This window comes from Gadus macrocephalus, chromosome 18 (genome assembly GCF_031168955.1).
Source record: "Gadus macrocephalus chromosome 18, ASM3116895v1".
Classification (NCBI taxonomy): domain Eukaryota; kingdom Metazoa; phylum Chordata; class Actinopteri; order Gadiformes; family Gadidae; genus Gadus; species Gadus macrocephalus.
This window is the reverse complement of record NC_082399.1, coordinates 6274556-6293935: the sequence shown is the minus strand read 5'-3', so window position 1 is coordinate 6293935 and position 19380 is coordinate 6274556. Positions and strand designations below refer to the sequence as shown.

At 48.1% G+C, this 19380-nt stretch overlaps 1 protein-coding gene and 1 long non-coding RNA gene across 2 annotated transcripts in view; both read left to right on the top strand.

Annotated features, from left to right (window-relative positions):
• gas7b (growth arrest-specific 7b) overlaps nt 1–19380 on the top strand; it is a 46983-nt gene that overhangs the window by 5723 nt on the left and 21880 nt on the right. The window contains exons 2-3 of the mRNA XM_060036498.1: nt 11785–11902; nt 17553–17630. Of these exons, the coding sequence (XP_059892481.1) occupies nt 11785–11902; nt 17553–17630 (196 nt within the window). The remainder of the gene's footprint in view (nt 1–11784; nt 11903–17552; nt 17631–19380) is intronic.
• On the top strand, nt 3502–4704 carry LOC132446285 (uncharacterized). The gene is made up of 2 exons (XR_009522805.1): nt 3502–3895; nt 4327–4704. It is a non-coding gene; the product is annotated as an uncharacterized LOC132446285 (long non-coding RNA).

Below are 19380 nucleotides of genomic sequence, written 5' to 3'. Positions count from 1 at the left end.
GTCAGCAAACCACAGAATCCTTTTTTTCCGATTGCTCAAGCGTCATGAGTAAGCTGTGTTCATTATGAAACTTTATAACTGTGTGTGTGTGTGTGTGTGTGTGTGTGTGTGTGTGTGTGTGTGTGTGTGTGTGTGTGTGTGTGTGTGTGTGTGTGTGTGTGTGTGTGTGTGTGTGTGTGTGTGTGTGTGTGTGTGTGTGTGCGCGCTTATGTTCGATTGTGTGTGTGTGTGTGCTTGTGTGCGTGCGTATCCGTGTGTGTGTGTGTGTGTGTGAGAGAGAGAGAGTATAGAAATTGATTTTGACACTGCACTTTGACACTGCACTTGAGACGGGAGTAGTCCACGTCTCAAGTGCAGTCTGGTGGTCCGGACTCTACGGTGGTGAAGATGCTAGGCTACTCAGATAACCGCTACATGGCTAACAGCCTGCTGCTCCCAGCCAGGTGTTTCCCCAGCCCCTCCCGCGGCTGAGCTCATAGCTCTGACACACTGAGTCACAGAGCCTGGGTGTCATGGAACATGTGGAATATCATGGAACATTGTGGAATATCATGGAACATTGTGGAATATCATGGAACACGGGACATATCATGAAACATGGATGGAAAGTACCTGACGAATATGACCACTGGTCACTATTATTATTGTAGTATCACTGTGCTTTAGCCATTGCTCTGTCTGATTTAGCGTTGGATGGGATTCAAAGTAATAAAACTAGTTTTGATGTAGAATCAAACAAGCTCAAAACGAGTGATGAAACAGCGCATAACATTTCGAGGAAAACACGCTGGCCTTCGTCCGCCGCTCTAAATAATTGTCACGTTGCAGGCATGTGGTCGTAACTGGATTAGATCCTTGTCAAACTAGATCTCATCTCTCTTCATCATCGCTCGTGTGTTCGTCCCTGTGGGGTTCAGGGAGAGTTTAAGACGAGAGCGTGAAGCTGAGCTGTGGATTAGAGATAGGATCTGGAACACTGGGGTCCCTGTTGTTCCTGGAGCGTTCCTCTATCTGCCACGTCCTGGGCCATCGTCCCGGCTCTTGTTCCCACGTCTGCTGCAGGGCAGACGAAGATGTCCTGACGAGAGACGCTCCATACGTCGCGTCGGGGCTGAGCAATCTAGGATAACCAGGAAGGGAGGGAGAGCGAGAGGGAGATGCACAGAACCGTCTTTGTTACTTGGAGTGAGCACTCTAGCATGCACACACACACGCACACACACAGAAACACGCACGGCTACCAAGACACACACACTAGCACACATAGATGCATACATAGACGCAAACACAAACACAAACACATTCACATACACACACACACACACACACACACACGCACACATACATACACAAACAGAGACACACACAGATACGTACAGATACATAGACACACACACTATGACACACTCTCCTACGAAATCTGCCGAGGCATGAAGCAGACAATAATGCCACTCACTGTATGTGTGTGTGTGGCTCTAAGTGTGTGTGTGACTACGTGTGTATTTGTAGGTACTAGTGATGGGTTGGTTGCGAACGATTCGGTGAGAACGAACAAATCCCGAAGGTGAACGACGAGGACTGATTCCCAAAACAAGAGAACTGATTATTTTTTCTTTTTTTTTAAACATGCAACAAAAATATGGTCACGTAAATAAAATATACTAACGAACAGAGATTTGTCTCCCCGCGACCTATTTAATTCTTACTGCACCCTATTATGTATTAAGGATATTTAGGGAAAAAAAGGCATGTATGTGCTTTATATATATGTTTATTTACACTTAACCTGGGTAATTTCGCCAGAACATTAGAAAGTAGTAGGCTGGAAGGAGCTGAACGGAACTGGAAGAACTGATTCCTGGAAAATAATCGTTTTCCCCATCCCTAGTAGGTACGGGACTATGTTCTAACAGTGCGTGAGATAGTGTGTGCTTCTTCATTTGTGTTTGCTCCAACATGTGTGCGTCCCGAGTGTGTATTTTCTTTGTGTCGTTCACGTGGGAGTGGGGCTGCGCCTCAGACCGCCACATCTGCCCAAACCAAAACAATGTCTCCCGAACAACGATATGCTCTACAGACTCTCTCTCTCTCTCTCTCTCTCTCTCTCTCTCTCTCTCTCTCTCTCTCTCTCTCTCTCTCTCGCCATCAATGTCTGTCGGTCTCTCTCGTTCCGTTCTCTTGATGTATTTATTTAAGCTAGGATATAACCCTCCATTACATATGGAGCTGAGCAGTTGTTGCTATCTGTGCTGATGTCACTCCTCTTTTTTCCTCTCCTTTCCTTTCCTCTCCACTCCTTCCCTCTCCCCTCCTCTCCACTCCTCCTTTCCCCTCTCCTCTCCCTTCTCTCCCCTCTCTTCCTTCCCTACCCTCTCCCCGCTCCTCTATCCTCTTTCCCCCTCATCCCCCTTCTCTCCCCCTCTCCCCTGGCCTCTCTCCTTTCTCCTCTCTCCACTCTTCTCTCCCTTCTCTCCTATTCTCCTCTCTCCCCTCTCCTCTCTCCCCTGTACTCTCCCTCCTCTCCTCTCTCCTCTCCTCTCCTCTCCCCTCCCTCCCCCAGCTCCAGATAATAATAATTTCTTATCCTTAGACACATGTGTGTGAGACATCAGGCTGTTTCTCACACCCAGAGTGGCCCCGGACCCTCTAGCTGAGCGATCTCTCTCTCTCTCCCTCTCTCTCTCTCTCTCTCTCTCTCTCTCTCTCTCTCTCCCTCTCCCTCTCCCTCTCCCTCTCTCTCTCAGCCTCATAACTCTTGAGCAACAGGGTTTTGGATAGCTTCTCGTACCGTGAGACACTCGCTAACGGTCTGTACTTAAGAGTTGACTTGGCAGCGGTTGACCTCAGGTCCTTGTGGTTTGAACAAAGTCATTTTTGGCTCTCTGTGCCTTCTCTGTTTTTCTAAATGTTTAAGTGGATTATTCTGGTGTAAAGTGTCCCCTCTGTTTTTCTTGGGTTATCCCTGAAATCCGGATAGACTGTGGGTGTTACAACAACACAGCCATGTTGTGATATGAGACTAGACGTTATCCTGAGGTTACTGTGGCTTATCTCTGGTCTTGAACTGGTCTGAACCATTTTTTTACGATAATAATAAAAAGTAAATAATACCAAAATAGTAACACGTTGTATACGATGAGATCGGAGAAACAAGAACGAACAAGAAATTCGATTTTACCAATGAGTCACCATATGCTGCCCTTCGTTCTGAAACCGAAAGACATGTTAGGTTAATACTCCTGCCTGTGCCCTTGAACCAGGCACTAGGCAGTCGCCCTGGAGTGTGTCCCTGGGCCCTGCACCGGGGCTGCCCACTGCCCCACTGCCCCACTGCTCCTAATGCTTCAAGATCTGGATTTCTGCCACGATAAATTCCCCTGATCGAAAGGGGATTTTTTCTTTTTTGTGTGTCTCTGTGCGTTTGTTTTTTTTTCCATCACCCTCCTGCAACGTCAGTACTTTCACAACAGGGTTTTGTTTCGAGAAACAAAACTATTTTTTTATTTTTTCGCTTTTCAGGCCCTTCAATAACATTCAGTCATAAGATAATGTTATTCTGCTGCTGCAAGCCGGGAAAATAAATGAAAGTATTTTTGTGTGCTTATGTGATGCGCTGTTTTAATGTCTCTGAGGTGAGACCAAAAGCTAATTTCCGGCCAAGGCTGGACAATAAAGTTGTATTCTCTTCTGTTGTATTCTTCTATTCCTTTCAGTGGTGCATTATTCCTAAAAAGCAAAGAGAAACACAGGAAGCGACGGCGCCCGATGTAGACGTGAGATCCGTCATAATATGACATTTCGTTCACCGGGCGTGTCGAACAGACATGCTGTGTGCTTCAATGACTATTTCATTAAAGTCCTCAGACGCTTCGTACATCATAACGTACGACACTGTGTCAGGATTACGCTAGTCTGGCTGAACGGAAGTGGACGGCGTCTATTGCCTAGCGTCGGATTTGGCCGCGACTCCTCCCCTTCCGGTTGCTGGCGTTCCCGTATTGTGCTCCCCCTCAAACTCGGAAACTCTGCAGTATGGCGAGTTTTGAAGAGGACTTTGACGGCGCTGTAAAGTTGGCATGTTTGGCTCTTTCCGTCGAAAATTGCAAAGAACTGCAAAAGATTTGCTTACAGCATTCGCTGAGGAAGAAAGATGTTCTATTTTGCATGGACACCGCTGCTGCTTCCCGGGCTTAGCCCCGCCCTAGACGATTGTGATTGGTTTAAAGAAATAAAAACCGGCCCGCCCAGTTTCCCCACGGATAGACGGCTCGAGGTAGCGTGCCTCCAGACCATTCTACTTGCTGTAGTTTGGTCTGGCTTTGCGAGACTAGGATTACGCAGACCAGTGCCCTGCGGAACCCATCTGCGGTCCTCTTCCCACAGCGTTTTGCTTATTCCGTCTATACAGATAGGTTCAACCGCTGTAGGAGATGAGGTTCAAGGTTTGGGATCCACTTTAAATGTTCTGATGCTCTGTTTCAACTGGACTCTGACTTAAGTGTAACCTTAGTTCAGCTAATGTGTTCTGATGTGTTATTGGATCACACACAAATACACAAGCTCTCACACACACGCAGACACACAAACCAACGTACACAAGCTCTCACAAACACATACAAAAGCACTTACACAAATGCGCATGCACACACACACACACACACACACACACACACACACACACACACACACACACACACACACACCACCTAATGCAAGGTTCTAGAATGTAGATCAATGCTAATTCTATATCTTAAATGCTGTATTAAGATCTGCAAACTCAACAGCTGATCCGATGAACTTTGACCCTTTCGCGCCCCCATGTTGTTCCACATCCGGATGGTGTTGGCAGGGGTCAGCGGAGGTCAGATTCCTGCTCTTACGCCCATCAGCATCCTCCTCCTCACAGTGCTGCTATATATAGACACGCACACATGCCAGAAGGCCCAATGCACACAGTGCACGGTGCACACAGTCACCGGTCAGGAGCTGATGAGTCACACAGAGCGGCTTAGTTCTGAAACTTTGTAAAGGGAGAGCAGCTTAGACCAGACCAGCGGTCAGACTTTGTGTTGAAACTCTGGACAACTAATGGGGCAGCACATCCTCCTCCTCCTCCTTCTCCTCCCCTTCCTCCTCCTCCTCCTCCTTCTCCTCCCCTTCCTCCTCCTCCTTCTCCTCCCTGTCCACCACCTCCTCCCCTTCCTCGTCCTCCTCCTACATCTCCACCTCCTCCTCCACTTCCTCCTCCTCCTCCTCCTTCTCCTCCCCTTCTTCCTCCTCCTCCTCCTCCTTCTCCTCCCTGTCCACCACCTCCTCCCCTTCCTCGTCCTCCTCCTACATCTCCACCTTCTCCTCCACCTCCTCCTCCTCCTCCTCCTCCCCTTCTTCCTCCTCCTCCTCCTCCTCCTCCTCCTCCTCCCTGTCCACCACCTCCTCCCCTTCCTCGTCCTCCTCCTACATCTCCACCTTCTCCTCCACCTCCTCCTCCTCCTCCTACTCCTTTGCCTCCTACACATCCACCTCCTCCTCCACTTCCTCCTCCTCCTTCCCCGCCTCCTCCTCGTCCTCCTCCTTTGCCTCCTACAACTCCTCTTCCTCGTTTTACACCTCCGCCCTCCACTCCTCCTCCTCCTCAAAACAGACAAGCGGGTGACTCAATCCTCCTCATGACTGTAGGCTCTGTATTCAGACAGTTTGTGAATCATATGTTCAGGGTGGCGGCCCTGGAGGATTTGTTTATCGTACAAAGCCATCGTGCAATGGAAGCTTATACCATTGTTGCGTGTTGTGTTGTCCTTGTTGGAAGATCACGTGACCAAAACCGGTTTGGCGTTGCCAGGTTCACACTGGCCGCCCGTTGCCAGTGAACGGTAACCCCCTCTGTTGAGGCACATGGTTCACGGGGCCGGCCACCTGGTTATCTGTTTCCACAATCATTGACTAACCCTGGGCTGCCGCCGTTTATTTATGGCTCTCTCACAAAGAGAAACTCAACAAAGGACTGTAATTGAAATGGAGGCACTGTGAGCTATTGGGTTCTCTATAATAAGAGACACTTCTGAGGTTCCTTTTGGGCGGTGAAGACCTCCTGTCATCTGAGGGGAGAGAAACCCCCGCGTATATTTACAATACGCAGACGGATGTCAACAAAGGGGGTCTCTTGTTTTTGCTTACTTCTGTATCGTTCTGTGTGTTCCAAGCCCGTGAGCGTTGCCAGGAGACGCAAGTTCCACAGACTTCAATATGTCGCATTGGCCCCTGGTTTGCGTTGTGGTTTCAGGGGACCCTTCATGTCCTCGAGATCACCAGACGCCGATTGAACAGCTGCTGCGAAACAGGTCGAAAAACACAGATGTAACGTGTTGATTTTTACGTGGGCTAGCAAACGTACGGCAGAATGGCATTCTCCATGACGTCCCCCGCCCCGGCTAGTGTCTCCAAATGAAACTTCGACGAGGGGACGCCGTGACGAGATCCAGAGCCATACAAATTAGCCCAGCGGCTGGGCTAATTTGTATGGCTCTGGATCTCGTCACGGCGTCCCCTCGTCAAAGACGGATCAACGCTCAGCTCTTTCCCGAGGAGAGATCACGTCTTTGTGAGAGTTTAATTACACTTCATTTTGGGGCCGGGGGTCCCGTTCAGGCTGTGAATATCAGACCTCTGCTTCACTGGGTAAGCCGAGTGCTCCACTCTGGAGCGGTCAAACACAGATTCAGAGTGAGCTTTCAGCACTGCGGTTGCCACTGTATTCCCTATGGGGTTGGGACACGAAACACAACCTAGCATTGGCGCTGGCCTGGGCTTCACACTTCAGCTGACCGCTAAAATGCTCCACCATCGATTCCTGCCCTTCGAAGTTCAAACCATTTCAACTTTCACCCCGGTCAAAGCACGTCCAATCAGATCACAGCTTAGTTCGACTATCTAAAACCAAACAAATCTCCTCAGCGTTCTTCGTTTCTAGTCCTAGATGCATGTTCCCACGAGTAAAAATAGCTGAATTCCTATTTGTCGGCTGGACGTATTCCCACTTCCCAAGCGAGTGTCCAACATGTTGCTGAACACTCATCTTGTGTTGATGTTTTAAGCCTCCAGAGACAAGGGTCAAAGCCAAGGTCGTTCAGGGTTATAGCACGTCTATCTGCATGGTGTCGGCCCTCGGGGGCCCCATCTCACTTCACAGCCAGGAGGCGCATGGTTTAAGACCCCCCCCCCCCCCCCCCCCGGGCCTCTAAGTGTTAATGTTGCATATTCTGCACCTCCTCGACACACATTCAAACGTTTCTCAGTGCGAGGCGTTGCTGAGAAAACGCATCCGTGAGCCAACCCTTTAGGTAAAATAAGATCTCATAAATACAGCCGTTAAATACAACGATGATACTCACTGGCATCACGGGTCTTGACTTCGAATCCCCCCCATTGTTTTTTAAACGCCCCTTTCCTGGTCATGGATGAGTGTGTGTGGGTGTGTGTGTCTGAGGGCGGATCTCTTATCTCTCCACGCTACGGGGCGTGCAGGCAGATAAAGAGCCTTCTGGTTCAAACCTCGACCGAGATGTTATCGTCCTCTGAAGACGTGCCGCAGCTGCACCTAGACAGACACACACACACACACACACACACACACACACACACACACACACACACACACACACACACACACACACACACACACACACACACACACACAGACAGGAACAATGACAGAAACAATGACAGAAACACAGACAAGCAGAAACAGAGACAGACAGACAGACAGACACACGGACAGAAAAGAAAGACACTGAAATGAACAGACAGACTCACAGACAAATGCAGACACACTGAGAGATGGACACACAGACAGATGCATAGACATGACACACAGGCAGATAGACACAAACACACACAAAAACATAACACACACACACAGAACCACGCTCAAACACACAGGTAGACAGATGAACACACACATAGTGACGACACACCAACAGACAGACAGACAGACACACACCTACAGAGGGAAAGAAAGACACCCACACAAACACACACACTCACACGCAGCGTCACAGCAGACATGACTAGGCGCCGTGGATTGGTCTCTTGGTGGTAGGTCCTCTTATCAGGGGTTGCGTCTCCTGTGGGCTGCAGGGGCTTCTCTGGCATGCTGTGAATGTGGAGCCTGAGGCTGGGGAGGCTGATGGGGTTAACCATCTGGAACCATGCATTATTCAGCGCCGCATATGCCAAGACGAGCTGCCTCGTACGTTTGTCACCCGCCCTCGACTTTAAAAGGTGCACCCATTCACTCACTCATGTGCTCCTCTTTTTCCTCCGCTCCTCCTCACTGGAGTGGCACCATCGCGTCATGCGCAGACGGCGTGTCAGGGTGTGTGTGTGTGTGTGTGTATGTGTGTGCGTGTCTGCGTGTGTGTGTGTGTTCATTTGAAGCCTGCCTTAAGGTTTGAGACTTGCTTGAATTCGGTCCGCTCCTACCCTTCGACCTGAGGCAGAGGATCTACAGATAAGACGTTAGTGCGTGGTAATTGCGTGGTCGTTCGTAAAAGTTAGCATTTCCGATTTGGATAAATTACAGATAAATAGACAAATAGCTCATTGTGGATGGGCATCACATGTATGCTCAAGGACTCAGGCTTTGACTTTTCAAGAGGTTGGGTTAGCTAAAGAGACTCTACCAATTGTAATTAGGGAAAGTTGTAACCGGTCTAGAACAGCCGGGGTACATCAATACAAGCAAGTCATTTCTAAGTCACCCACCTAATCGTTTTCCATACACGACTGCTCTGCTCAGTGCTATAAATACTCCAGTATCACCTTACCGAGAATAAAGTAACATCAGGGTTCTAGTTTCTCAGGGATATGGCGACTGATGCATCTAGAAGTAGCGCGCAGGAAACTAATGATCTAGTCACAAACACAGACACACACACACACACACACATATACATTTCGCACACACACACACACACACACATACATACACACACACACATACACATACACATACACATACAAACACACATGCACACATCCACACAGACACACCCCTGACCTCCTTCTCTTGTTTGTTTCCTCAGAAAGACTCTGGTGATCTCCCCCCCCCCCCCCCCCACACACACAAACACACGCATTCACACACACACACACACACACACACACACACACACACACACACACACACACACACACACACACACACACACACACACACACACACACACACACACACACACACACACACACACACACACACACCTCACGCTGCGCATTGATCCAAGAATAGACCCCAGTCCATAACCAAGTCTCCGTTGTTCCCTGTGTGTTCGTACGCATTAACGCAGGGCCATGTGTTTGCTCTCATGCAATTGATGTCAGTGTGTCCTGGTGTACTCATCTCTGGTAACTGGAAACAAAACTATTTCCCAGTTTGTAAATGGGCTGAGATATTCTTTGATGGTTTGGCCTCGGCCACAACCGCCCGTCAGTTGTGGTTGACTGGATTGCCTCCCCCCACACACACACACACACACTCACATGCATGCCCCCACGAACACATAGACACACACACACACAAATGCACACATGCACGCATGCACGCACGCACACATACACCTACAAGCACACATGCACACACACTCACCCGTGTGTACACACACAGACACACCCTCACTCTCACACACACACACACACACACAAGAAGGCAAAGCCCGACAAGCAGCTCACAATTCTGTGTTTGTGTGTGTGTGGTGTGCTTGTGTGCTTTTGTTTGTGCTGTGTAAAAAGTGATATGCTTGTAGTGGTTAACGCTAAGAGGAAAATACATGGCTGCTTAGCAAATCTCTTTCTCAAGAGGATTGGCAAATTCACCGGCGAGCCAGGAAGAAGGAAACTGAACTCATCACAGCGTGCCAGCAGGAGGAGTGTAGTAGGCGGTACGTGTTGGGGTACAACACCGCCCGTCCCTTTCAGTCAAAGACAGAAACAAACAGACAGAGACCCATAAGAAACACAAAAACCAAAGCAAACATTGTGCGGCACCAAAGGCATGTCTGAAAACATAAAGTGAATGGTCCATTTGCATTTTCGATTGACTGCTCTTACATAGCGCTTTTAAGACCTGTGGCCGGTCAAAGTTCTTCATGTTCACCCATTCATAAATCCCATTTCCCATCCCAATTCCTACTTACATTCATACGCACATTCATACCCCCAGGGCAGTGTCAACCATCGGAAGAGTGCTGCAGAGTCAAGGTGCCAGGGCCTCAGAATCTCCTCTTATCTTAAAACGAGTTTGAAGATCAGATAGAAGAAGTTGGGCCCTGAGATGCTCAGAGCCCAACATGGGGGTGCGGCGAGTCCACCAGATAAGTTATAGGAACTCGGAGGTGGTGGTGCGGGGAGTCCGAGAGATACAGCAATAATTGAAGCGGGAGCCGCAGAAGATGGAGACAGGGCTCCTGGTGGAGGGGTCTGTGAGCCGCTTTCAAACGATGGCTTCCCCATGTGGTGGGTGAACGTCACGAGGAACACAGTGCTCCTTCTCTTCGACTGCTCGACGGCTGGGACATGGATGCCTCACTGTCTCGTGAGATATGTTTGCTTATTTTTGGAAAAAGGGTCGCCGTCACTCCCTTTCACATTCCATACATTTTTGGGCAATAACTCAAGACCAAGAACAAGACCAAATGTTCTTTCACCGGGTGAGCTGGGACTCCAAGGAAGACAAGTTCACCAAATATAAGCTTTCGGCAAGTCTGAAGCGCGCTGCCTCCGTCTCCAAAAATGCTCATCGCTCTGGGTTCCGTCAGGGTTGACGGAACCCAGATATCTCCGTGTCGAGAAATCCCTGGTGATAAACGGGAACACACAGTGTCGCTTACGCTACAAGGGCTGATGTCATGTTATCGTAAACAAGAAAAGAGAGTAGCTCAGCTGGCCTTTCACACGGTCCCCCCCCCGAATCCCCGCAGCAGCAGCAGCAGCAGCAGCAGCAGCAGCAGCAGCAGCAGCAGCAGGAGCAGCAGCAGCAGCAGCAGCAGGAGCAGCAGCAGCAGGAGCAGCAGCAGCAGGAGCAGCAGCAGCAGCAGCAGCAGCAGCAGCAGCAGGAGCAGCAGGAGCAGCAGGAGCAGCAAGTTGCGACCGTACTGACGTCTTTCACCAAACTCAAAAAGTCCGGAGGCCTGCGAAACTGGACTGCGGTCCACATGGAACCCGATACGTCTCCCCACCCCCTCACCCCCCCCCCCCCCCTCCCCCCCGTGGCCTGCGCTGCGCTACACACTGTTTTACCGCTCCTCGCCTCGTTGCCGTCTTGTTTTCATGTTAATCGATGGCAGCTGTTCGCCGGCCCCCTCGCTTGGCGCGCGCGCCGGCCTGATGTTGGTCAACAGCGAGCGCGTGTTGACTCTCTGAGCGCCGCGCTCCGCTGCAGAGACCCCTCGGGCCGACTGGCCGTTTGTTGATGTTCGTGTGGCTGCTGCCGACGAACTCGGCGCTCCCCGGTGACCTCGTGATGTCATCCGTTGTTGTTTTTGTGAAACACACGAGCAAAAAGCCTGTGAATCGGAATCGTTAAGTGGCGCCGAGTTGCGCTGCCAGTTTGGGGTTGTATCTATATTTGTATTTCTTGCAATTATGCGTAATTATCCGCAAACAAATCCACGACAAACGCGGAGCCGAGTTTGTTTAGGATCTCTTTCAAGCGTTCTTTCCGGGCTGCTGGTGAGTTGATTCGTGTTGGTGTGCATCCCATTGAAATTTGTTCTTCCTCTTCCTCCACAGAGAACCTCGTCTCTGAGTCAGCTGCCGATGGAGGACCTGAAGGAGCCGCTGCCCCCCCAGTGGCGCTGCTACATGTCTCCACAGGGGCGGCGCTATTACGTCAACACATCCAGCAACGGTGAGAGCTCAGAGACCGATGCAGGCGTCCGTTCCTACACAGATCTCTGTTCTTGTCTGTAAAGGTTTTTCCATTGAGTGATCACCTGGAGGTTTAAGGACCGCATCTGTCTAGACCGGATCTGTCACATGAAGCATTTCCCGGGATATCACCGAGGATTAAAAGGGACGTTATTCTTTTCTGTTCTGTTATAGTCAGGAGTTTTAGTAACCGAATATTGTACGATCGCCTCAGCCACCCGTTTGATTCTCATTAAATAACGACGATCGTTCTGGAGCGCTTCCTTTGAACTGGCGCCAAGAGTCTCTTTACACCTAGTGGTGGGAGGGAGAGGGAGAGGGAGAGGGAGAGAGGGAGAGAGGGAGAGGGAGAGAGAGGGAGAGAGGGAGAGAGGGAGAGAGGGAGAGAGAGAGAGAGAGAGAGAGAGAGAGAGAGAGAGAGAACCGTCTGACAGCAGCCCCTCCTTGCTCCTCCCTGCGCCACCTTGCTTCTGTCTAAACAATCAGCATTCTGTCTCTTGTTGAGTCTTCGTTAGAGTGCGACAGACACAATAACACACACACACACACACACACACACACATACGCTTATCCATTCACAGACTGGCACAACACCCGCCCTGTCTCCTTCTGCACGGCCTAGGCATGGCGAGCCCGGGACTTGTCCCATGTTAACCTAGGGCGGGGGGGGGTGGAGCCTGGGTGGGTGCTGGTAGGGTTTGATGGGATTTAGTCTAGTCGACGGACACCGCACCCTGACTGGGATGATTGATTGACAGTTAGGGCAGGACTGATCCTCTCAGCCAGCGAGGGCGTGGGTTTAAACGCGTCGTTTCAACACAACTTGTGGAGGGATGAGCCAGGCGTTAACACAGCGTCTGGAGGTCTTCCCAGGCATTATTGCAGAAGGGGCACGGTCTGGTCCTGCCACATCAGAGCGGATTCTATTTTAGGAGCAGGGCCCCACCCCGCCGTCACCAGACCAGAGGAGACGAGTGCAGAGAGACAGATCTGCCTGCTCTCAAGGTTAAAGGGGAGGAGGCGGCACGTTGCATCCAAGCCGAGACTTCACAACGACATCAGGTGGCTCCCGGACCCGAGCCACGCTGTGTTTCTTTCTTTGTTCAGGTTGTACGGGTGCCACAGCAGGGTTTACATTTTTTGGCTCTGAAAATATATCTGAAATATATCATTTGCATAAAAGTCCTATTTGGAGGTTATTTGTGTTTCCTTTATTATTCTTTCATTTGTTTACGTGTATATTATTGCATTTATCCATCCGGGAAAATCAGGTTATGAAATGAAGAATTGGATAAAAAATAAGCAATCCACACATGAAGCCATATCCTATGTGGCTAAAGGTGATATGCGACTCAGCATCGCACAGACGGATTTCCAGGCTCCCATCAACACCCAGAAATGCAACCTATTCTTCTTAACACAGGACGGAGGTCATTAGTTCCAGCATAGTGTGATTCCCTTCCACGTCTGAACATGACCACTGTGGACAGTTGATCATCACGCACACACACACACACAGAAACACACACACACTCACACGCACAAATGCACACGCACACACCCACATACACACACACACACACACACACACACACACACACACACACACACACACACACACACACACACACACACACATTCACATACCACACACATACACACACACACACACACACAAACACACAAAAAACACACAAAAAACACACACACACACACACACACGCACACACACATACACACAAAAACACACACAAACACACACACACACAGAGCAGTATTGTGAAAGCGTCCTCACACACAGAGCAGAAAACAACCCCCAGGTCTTTGGTTTTTCTCCCTTGCTGACATAATGAGAAAGCTGTGGAGAAAGGCCGGTTCACATGCAAGTGCAGTCATTATGGCAGGCCGCACGGCGCGAAGCATTTACACTGCGGAGCCGAGGTCCGTGTCGGTCTCTGGCAGACACACACACACTCATGGTAACAACCGTTACCGTTAACAACCATTTCCAAAAGACCCCATCTGATAGAGTTTAGCATTTTGAGAGCCTTCGTTATTTATGGCATCTGGGCTATTTCTGCAAGAAGCAAAGTTCAGCGAGATTAGATCAGGGTACAGTGTGTGTGTGTGTGTGTGTGTGAGAACGTGAGAGAGAGAGAGAGCAAGAGAGAGAGAAACTGTATGTGTGTGTGAGTGTGTGTGTGTGTGTGTGTGTGTGTGTGTGTGTGTGTGTGTGTGTGTGTGTGTGTGTGTGTGTGTGTGTGTGTGTGTGTGTGTGTGAGTGAGTGCTATTGCACAGTACATGTTCGGATAAACCCCTCATATACACATGTTTAATGTTTCTCCATTGCCATAGAAACAGAGCGTGTGTGTGTGTGTGTGTGTGTGCGTGTGTGTGTGTGTGTGTGTGTGTTTGTGTACGTGGGTGGCCTGTTGTCCGTATGTGATAGTCTGTTGCTCCAAGCGACATTTGGTCCTGCTGCGAGGTTGTTGTTTGTATTAGAAGCAGAGCTCTCTGGTCTCTTGGTGTTCAGCGACCCCCTCATGGCTTGCCTCATACTCTCAACACTAGTCTCTATACAAATGCATTCCTCAGATGAGCTACCGGTTTACATATGTTCCTGTGTGTGGTGTATCGGTGGGCCCTGTGTGTTGGTTTGCTCACCACCTGCTCAGGCAGAAGGAGGGCTTGTCGTTTCGGAACGGATTGCCGCCTGTGATGGTTCACGTTAAAAGTATTTGTAATTTTAAATCTCGGTCCTGTGATTTGGATGGACCACAATATGTATTATATTACCTTTCGTCCCTATGACATTTTTTTACCACCAATTCTAAACATAGTATGATGATGATAGTTGTGTGATGAAAATGTGTAAAATGAGGATCTGTTAATTTTACACAACTACCCTCTAAATACCGGGAGGAACCATTTTATTTATTTTTATCACGGCGCATTTCACTCACCAAAAACTGACAGATGGCTGTGCGATTTCCCAAAAATTGAACTCAAATTATTTCTCATTTATCTTACCTATTGCATCTTTAAATCAGCATTGTTGGGGGTAAACATTACCCAACATAGGAAGTACTCCTCACAGTGAACTAGTTTGGTCTAGTACTGACAGCGGACGGCTTCAGTGTTTATCTCGAGGACAGAAGGCAGCTCGTGGAACAACACAACGTCATATGGCCGCTAATAAAACATGGACGTCTCTAGCCTTGAGGACACTTTTTGGTCCAATCCAACCGGCGCCCGTAGGCTTGGAGATCCACCGCAGCGTCTGGTGGGGCCAGCCAGCCGGAGCCAGGCTGGCGCGGGGAGCGGACCACGTCACGCCTCTACACCGCTCCTGAGACATTAACCGCCGGCCGATGAGGACTCATTTATTACCACAACACGCACCTCATAACCTCACCAGGCACTGACATATTTACACACAGCACACGCTCATGTTATCAATATAATACACCAATAATCTAACAGTCAATAGTAGTTTCAAGTTGTATTGGTCATGTGCAATTAGAGTACAATGTGCTTTAAAGTGCATTGAAATGCTGTTTGCACTTTGGCTCTCTCTCAGACCCAAAATATATATTGTTATTTTGTGATAATGATCTGATAAATATACGGCATCACAGTTGATGTTGATATGGATCCGAGATGACTGTTTGAGCTTAATTTGTTTATTGTTACCGTGCACACACTGTGCACATTGTAATTCGTAGCGACCGTAGCTTCATTAGTAGCTTGCAGTGACAGAGGACGTGGCAGGTGGCACTACTGCTTCTTACCTGTGTAAACTCTTTTGAAGTGAAAAGAAAACTGCAAGAAATCTGGATTTTCAAGTCCCAGTTGCCTAGTTACCTGACTTTTTTCAGAGTTCACATATAGAAATGTTTTCTTTGCGTTTCTCCTCGGATTCAGACGCCGAGTATTATAAGCATTACTTTTTTGAGCATTCACTGTAAAATCTAATTGGGTTATAAATTGTTTTTGCCATACTATCCCCTCCGGAGAAGCGGCGCATTGAAAAACAATTTCCGTGTGCTAAAGAGATTAGGTCTGTTTCTGCATGGATATCCCTATTCCTCCCGGGTTATTGATTTCCTAACGACCAGCTAACGCAGAGGAATTGAACCATTAAGTTGAAGAAGGGTTTTTTTTTCTTTGTAAGACTGAAAAAAGGTTGAGCGACCGGCGGGCAGTCGCTGCCTCCCTTCCGTCATGTGAGCCGTTTAGGACCCCATCTGTCGTCTCTGATACCGGGCCCCGGCCCACCAGTCAGCGCAAGCACCCAAATGAAATCAGAACACTCTCTCTCTCTCTCTCTCTCTCTCTCTCTCTCTCTCTCTCTCTCTCTCTCTCTCTCTCTCTCTCACCCTCTCCCCCCCCCCCCTCTCTCTCTCCCTCCCTCCCTCTACCTCCTCAAAGATCTGCATGCGTTTATCACTGAAAAGGGGCTGATTGCCCTCAAATGCTCCCCTTGAAACAAACAGCGATATCAGCGAGGGAAGATGAGGAAGCGGCTTGGTCTAAAGCTGCTGCTGCTTCTTTTCAGCGGTTTAATTTTTCTGCGTGAATCGTGTGAATTCTCGGTCAAAGAACGATGGTGGAGAGGGGGTGCAAACTGTTTTCAGGCCTAACCCCAAGAGTCGGGATCATTGTTCACCAAACGCATTCCATCTGGCTAACAAAACCGGAGCTAAGGATTTAAATGAAGTGAAATCAAGAATATTCCCAACTATAGACTTGTTGATTTTATATACGGAGAGCCGGCTTTGCACAGGTGCTGACAATAAGAAATTAGGAGGATTAACAGAAACCTCAGAGAAGTAGTCGGTTTATGATCTGACGAAACATAATTAACGTTTGCTCAATAATCTAGTACGGGACACACGGACACACAGGAAAGCTAAACACCCTGTTTGAGCTTGTTCCTGCCCACTATCAAATTCTACAAAATGCCAAATCTCCATCTTCTGGGAAACTGTTGAACCACTGTACATATAGGGGCGGGGCTATTCTGCTGTTCAGACGTTTGCCCTCTTGCACAAGCCACTCCCACTCTCTAGAATCTGATTTGGTGGTTGCAGCCAGAGTGTTTGATTGACGTTATCTGCTAGTCCCAAACGGCCAATAACGTGTTACGATTGTAATAGCATGCGTTTAACCAATAGAGGGACATTTGAGTCCATGTTTACATTTTGTCCTAATTTCTTTAAACTTTGTGCATTTAGGTCCAGCTTTGGATGAGGATCCCTCCATATCAATGCTATGTTACCTACCTGATGACTTTTCATTAAAAATAAGTTGTGGGAAGTTTTGGTTTTCCTTCACGTCACCTACTCAATTTAGGTTGTTTATGTGTTGTTTCAATTATGTTGTATGTACTGTAAATCTCTGTTGGCGATAATGTTTACATTTATTTCTGCATGTACTTGTACTATTGTAGACCACATAGTAAAAAGAAATAATACTACAAAAGGGAAATTGGCAGTTCCCTTTTTGTAGTAGCTATTATATTTCTAATACTGCCGGAACTTGCTGTTGTGACATCCGGAATTGGTGTCTGTTCTTCATAAAGTGCTCTCCTATCTTATGTTATGTTTTGCTAATGACCTCCTAACAGAAACCACATGGGAGAGGCCGTCCAGCACACCTGGGACGCCCAAATCCTCTATGAGACACAAGAACTCCCTCCCAGCAGGTACTGCAGTGAAACACCCTCGTCACATATCTCACACACCATTCTGTCATTAAGCCACCAATTAAAATGTTGTATTGTGGCCACTGCAGCAGTTGGCCTATTGAAAGCTTCATCCACTCGCACAAATGAGTATTCTTTGGTCAAATATCTCTGTTACCAAGCAGGAAACTAGGTTGTTTTTGGTTTACGACCCAGGCCCCATGCTGTGTCCCCCAAGAAGCTCTGCTATAACAAAGACTCACTGCTGGATCCAATATTACAACTTTAGGTTTACGGTCTGAAACAAAGCTGGTGTCCTTATGGTACTGAACTTGAATACTTGAATAAGTAGTTAGGGAGTGAATGTGATCCTGATACTGATAGTGATATGACATCTGCAATAGAAAGCCTTCCCAAATCGAGGGAAAATGTGCAGAAAAAAATAACATGGATGGGAGTTGATCCCTGAGGATCTGATTGGCTCATTGATAAGTGAACTGGCCAACCAGCTGTTTGTTAGGCCAGTGGGCTTCGGAGCAGAAACATGGTGTGATATGACCGCAAGAGGGTTTTAAAGGGTGAGTAAGCCTACCGCTTTAGCACAAGAACTTCCGCCCAGCAGACTCAAAAAATTGGTGTTTGAGGAATAGAAGCGCACGGTGACTGACACCTGGGGTGCCGTAGGAGCAGGTGCGAGGGGCGTGGTCAGACGTTGTACCAACGTGTGTCACATCCAAGTCAGTCGAAAACTAACACTCCATCGTTTTGCGGGTAATTAATTGCACTTTCATTTTTTTACTTTGCCTTTATTTTCTCTTGCGTATTTATTTTATTTTATTATTTCATTTTATTGTGCACTTTCAACAATGCACTTTTTTACTTTGCGTTTGCCTTCTTTTCCTTATATATTTTATGTTATTATTTTATTTTATTTTACGACGATGTTTCTATGTGAAGCACTTTGAGTCGACCTCATGTATGAAAAGTGCTATGAATAAAGTTGCCTTGCCTTGCCCTGCCTAATAGAGGAAAGCCTTTTTAGCCATGTCTAGCCGGGCCCTGTATTTTACAGAGAATTTACTTCGAACTCAACAACTTTATAAATCTTTGTCAAAAAAGCGAAACCATTTCTCTCCCTCTCCTTGCCAGTTCCCTCACTCTTTCCCATGATGATTCTTCTTTATTTTCTTATTCCTCGTCTTCTCGTACCCTGAGGCTAAAAGGGTTTTCGAAATTCCAGTTGCACAAAAGCTTGTGACCCCCCCCCCCGCCAAACACACAAGTACACACACACACACACACGCACACGCACACGCACACGCACACACACACACACACACACACACACACACACACACACACAGCCACACACACACACTTCCTGTGACTAATTTTATCAGTGGTCTTGACCGTGGAGCTGAAGGCCCTCTCTGTCCTTCCCAGTTTGGCGCGGCTCCTTAAGAGTGACAAACAGCCACAGAAAATACGTTTTTCTGCATTTCAAAGGTGGTCTTCAGCAGGCATGGCATGCATCTAAAAGAATACTGCTGCATCCTATCATATAATTATCTATCAACTTTCTCAAAGGCCCATTCTCCGTTACATAATCAGGATATTTTAGGGAGGATAATGAGTTCTGGGCTCGAAACCAAAAAAACAAAAAAATAAATGTCATATAAAATCCCCACTAAAATTAGGCCCAGCTCAAGCCAATAATAGTGCAGCTTAAGCTAGATTCAGCTTCTGTTTGTTTTTGTGGACATTATTATGG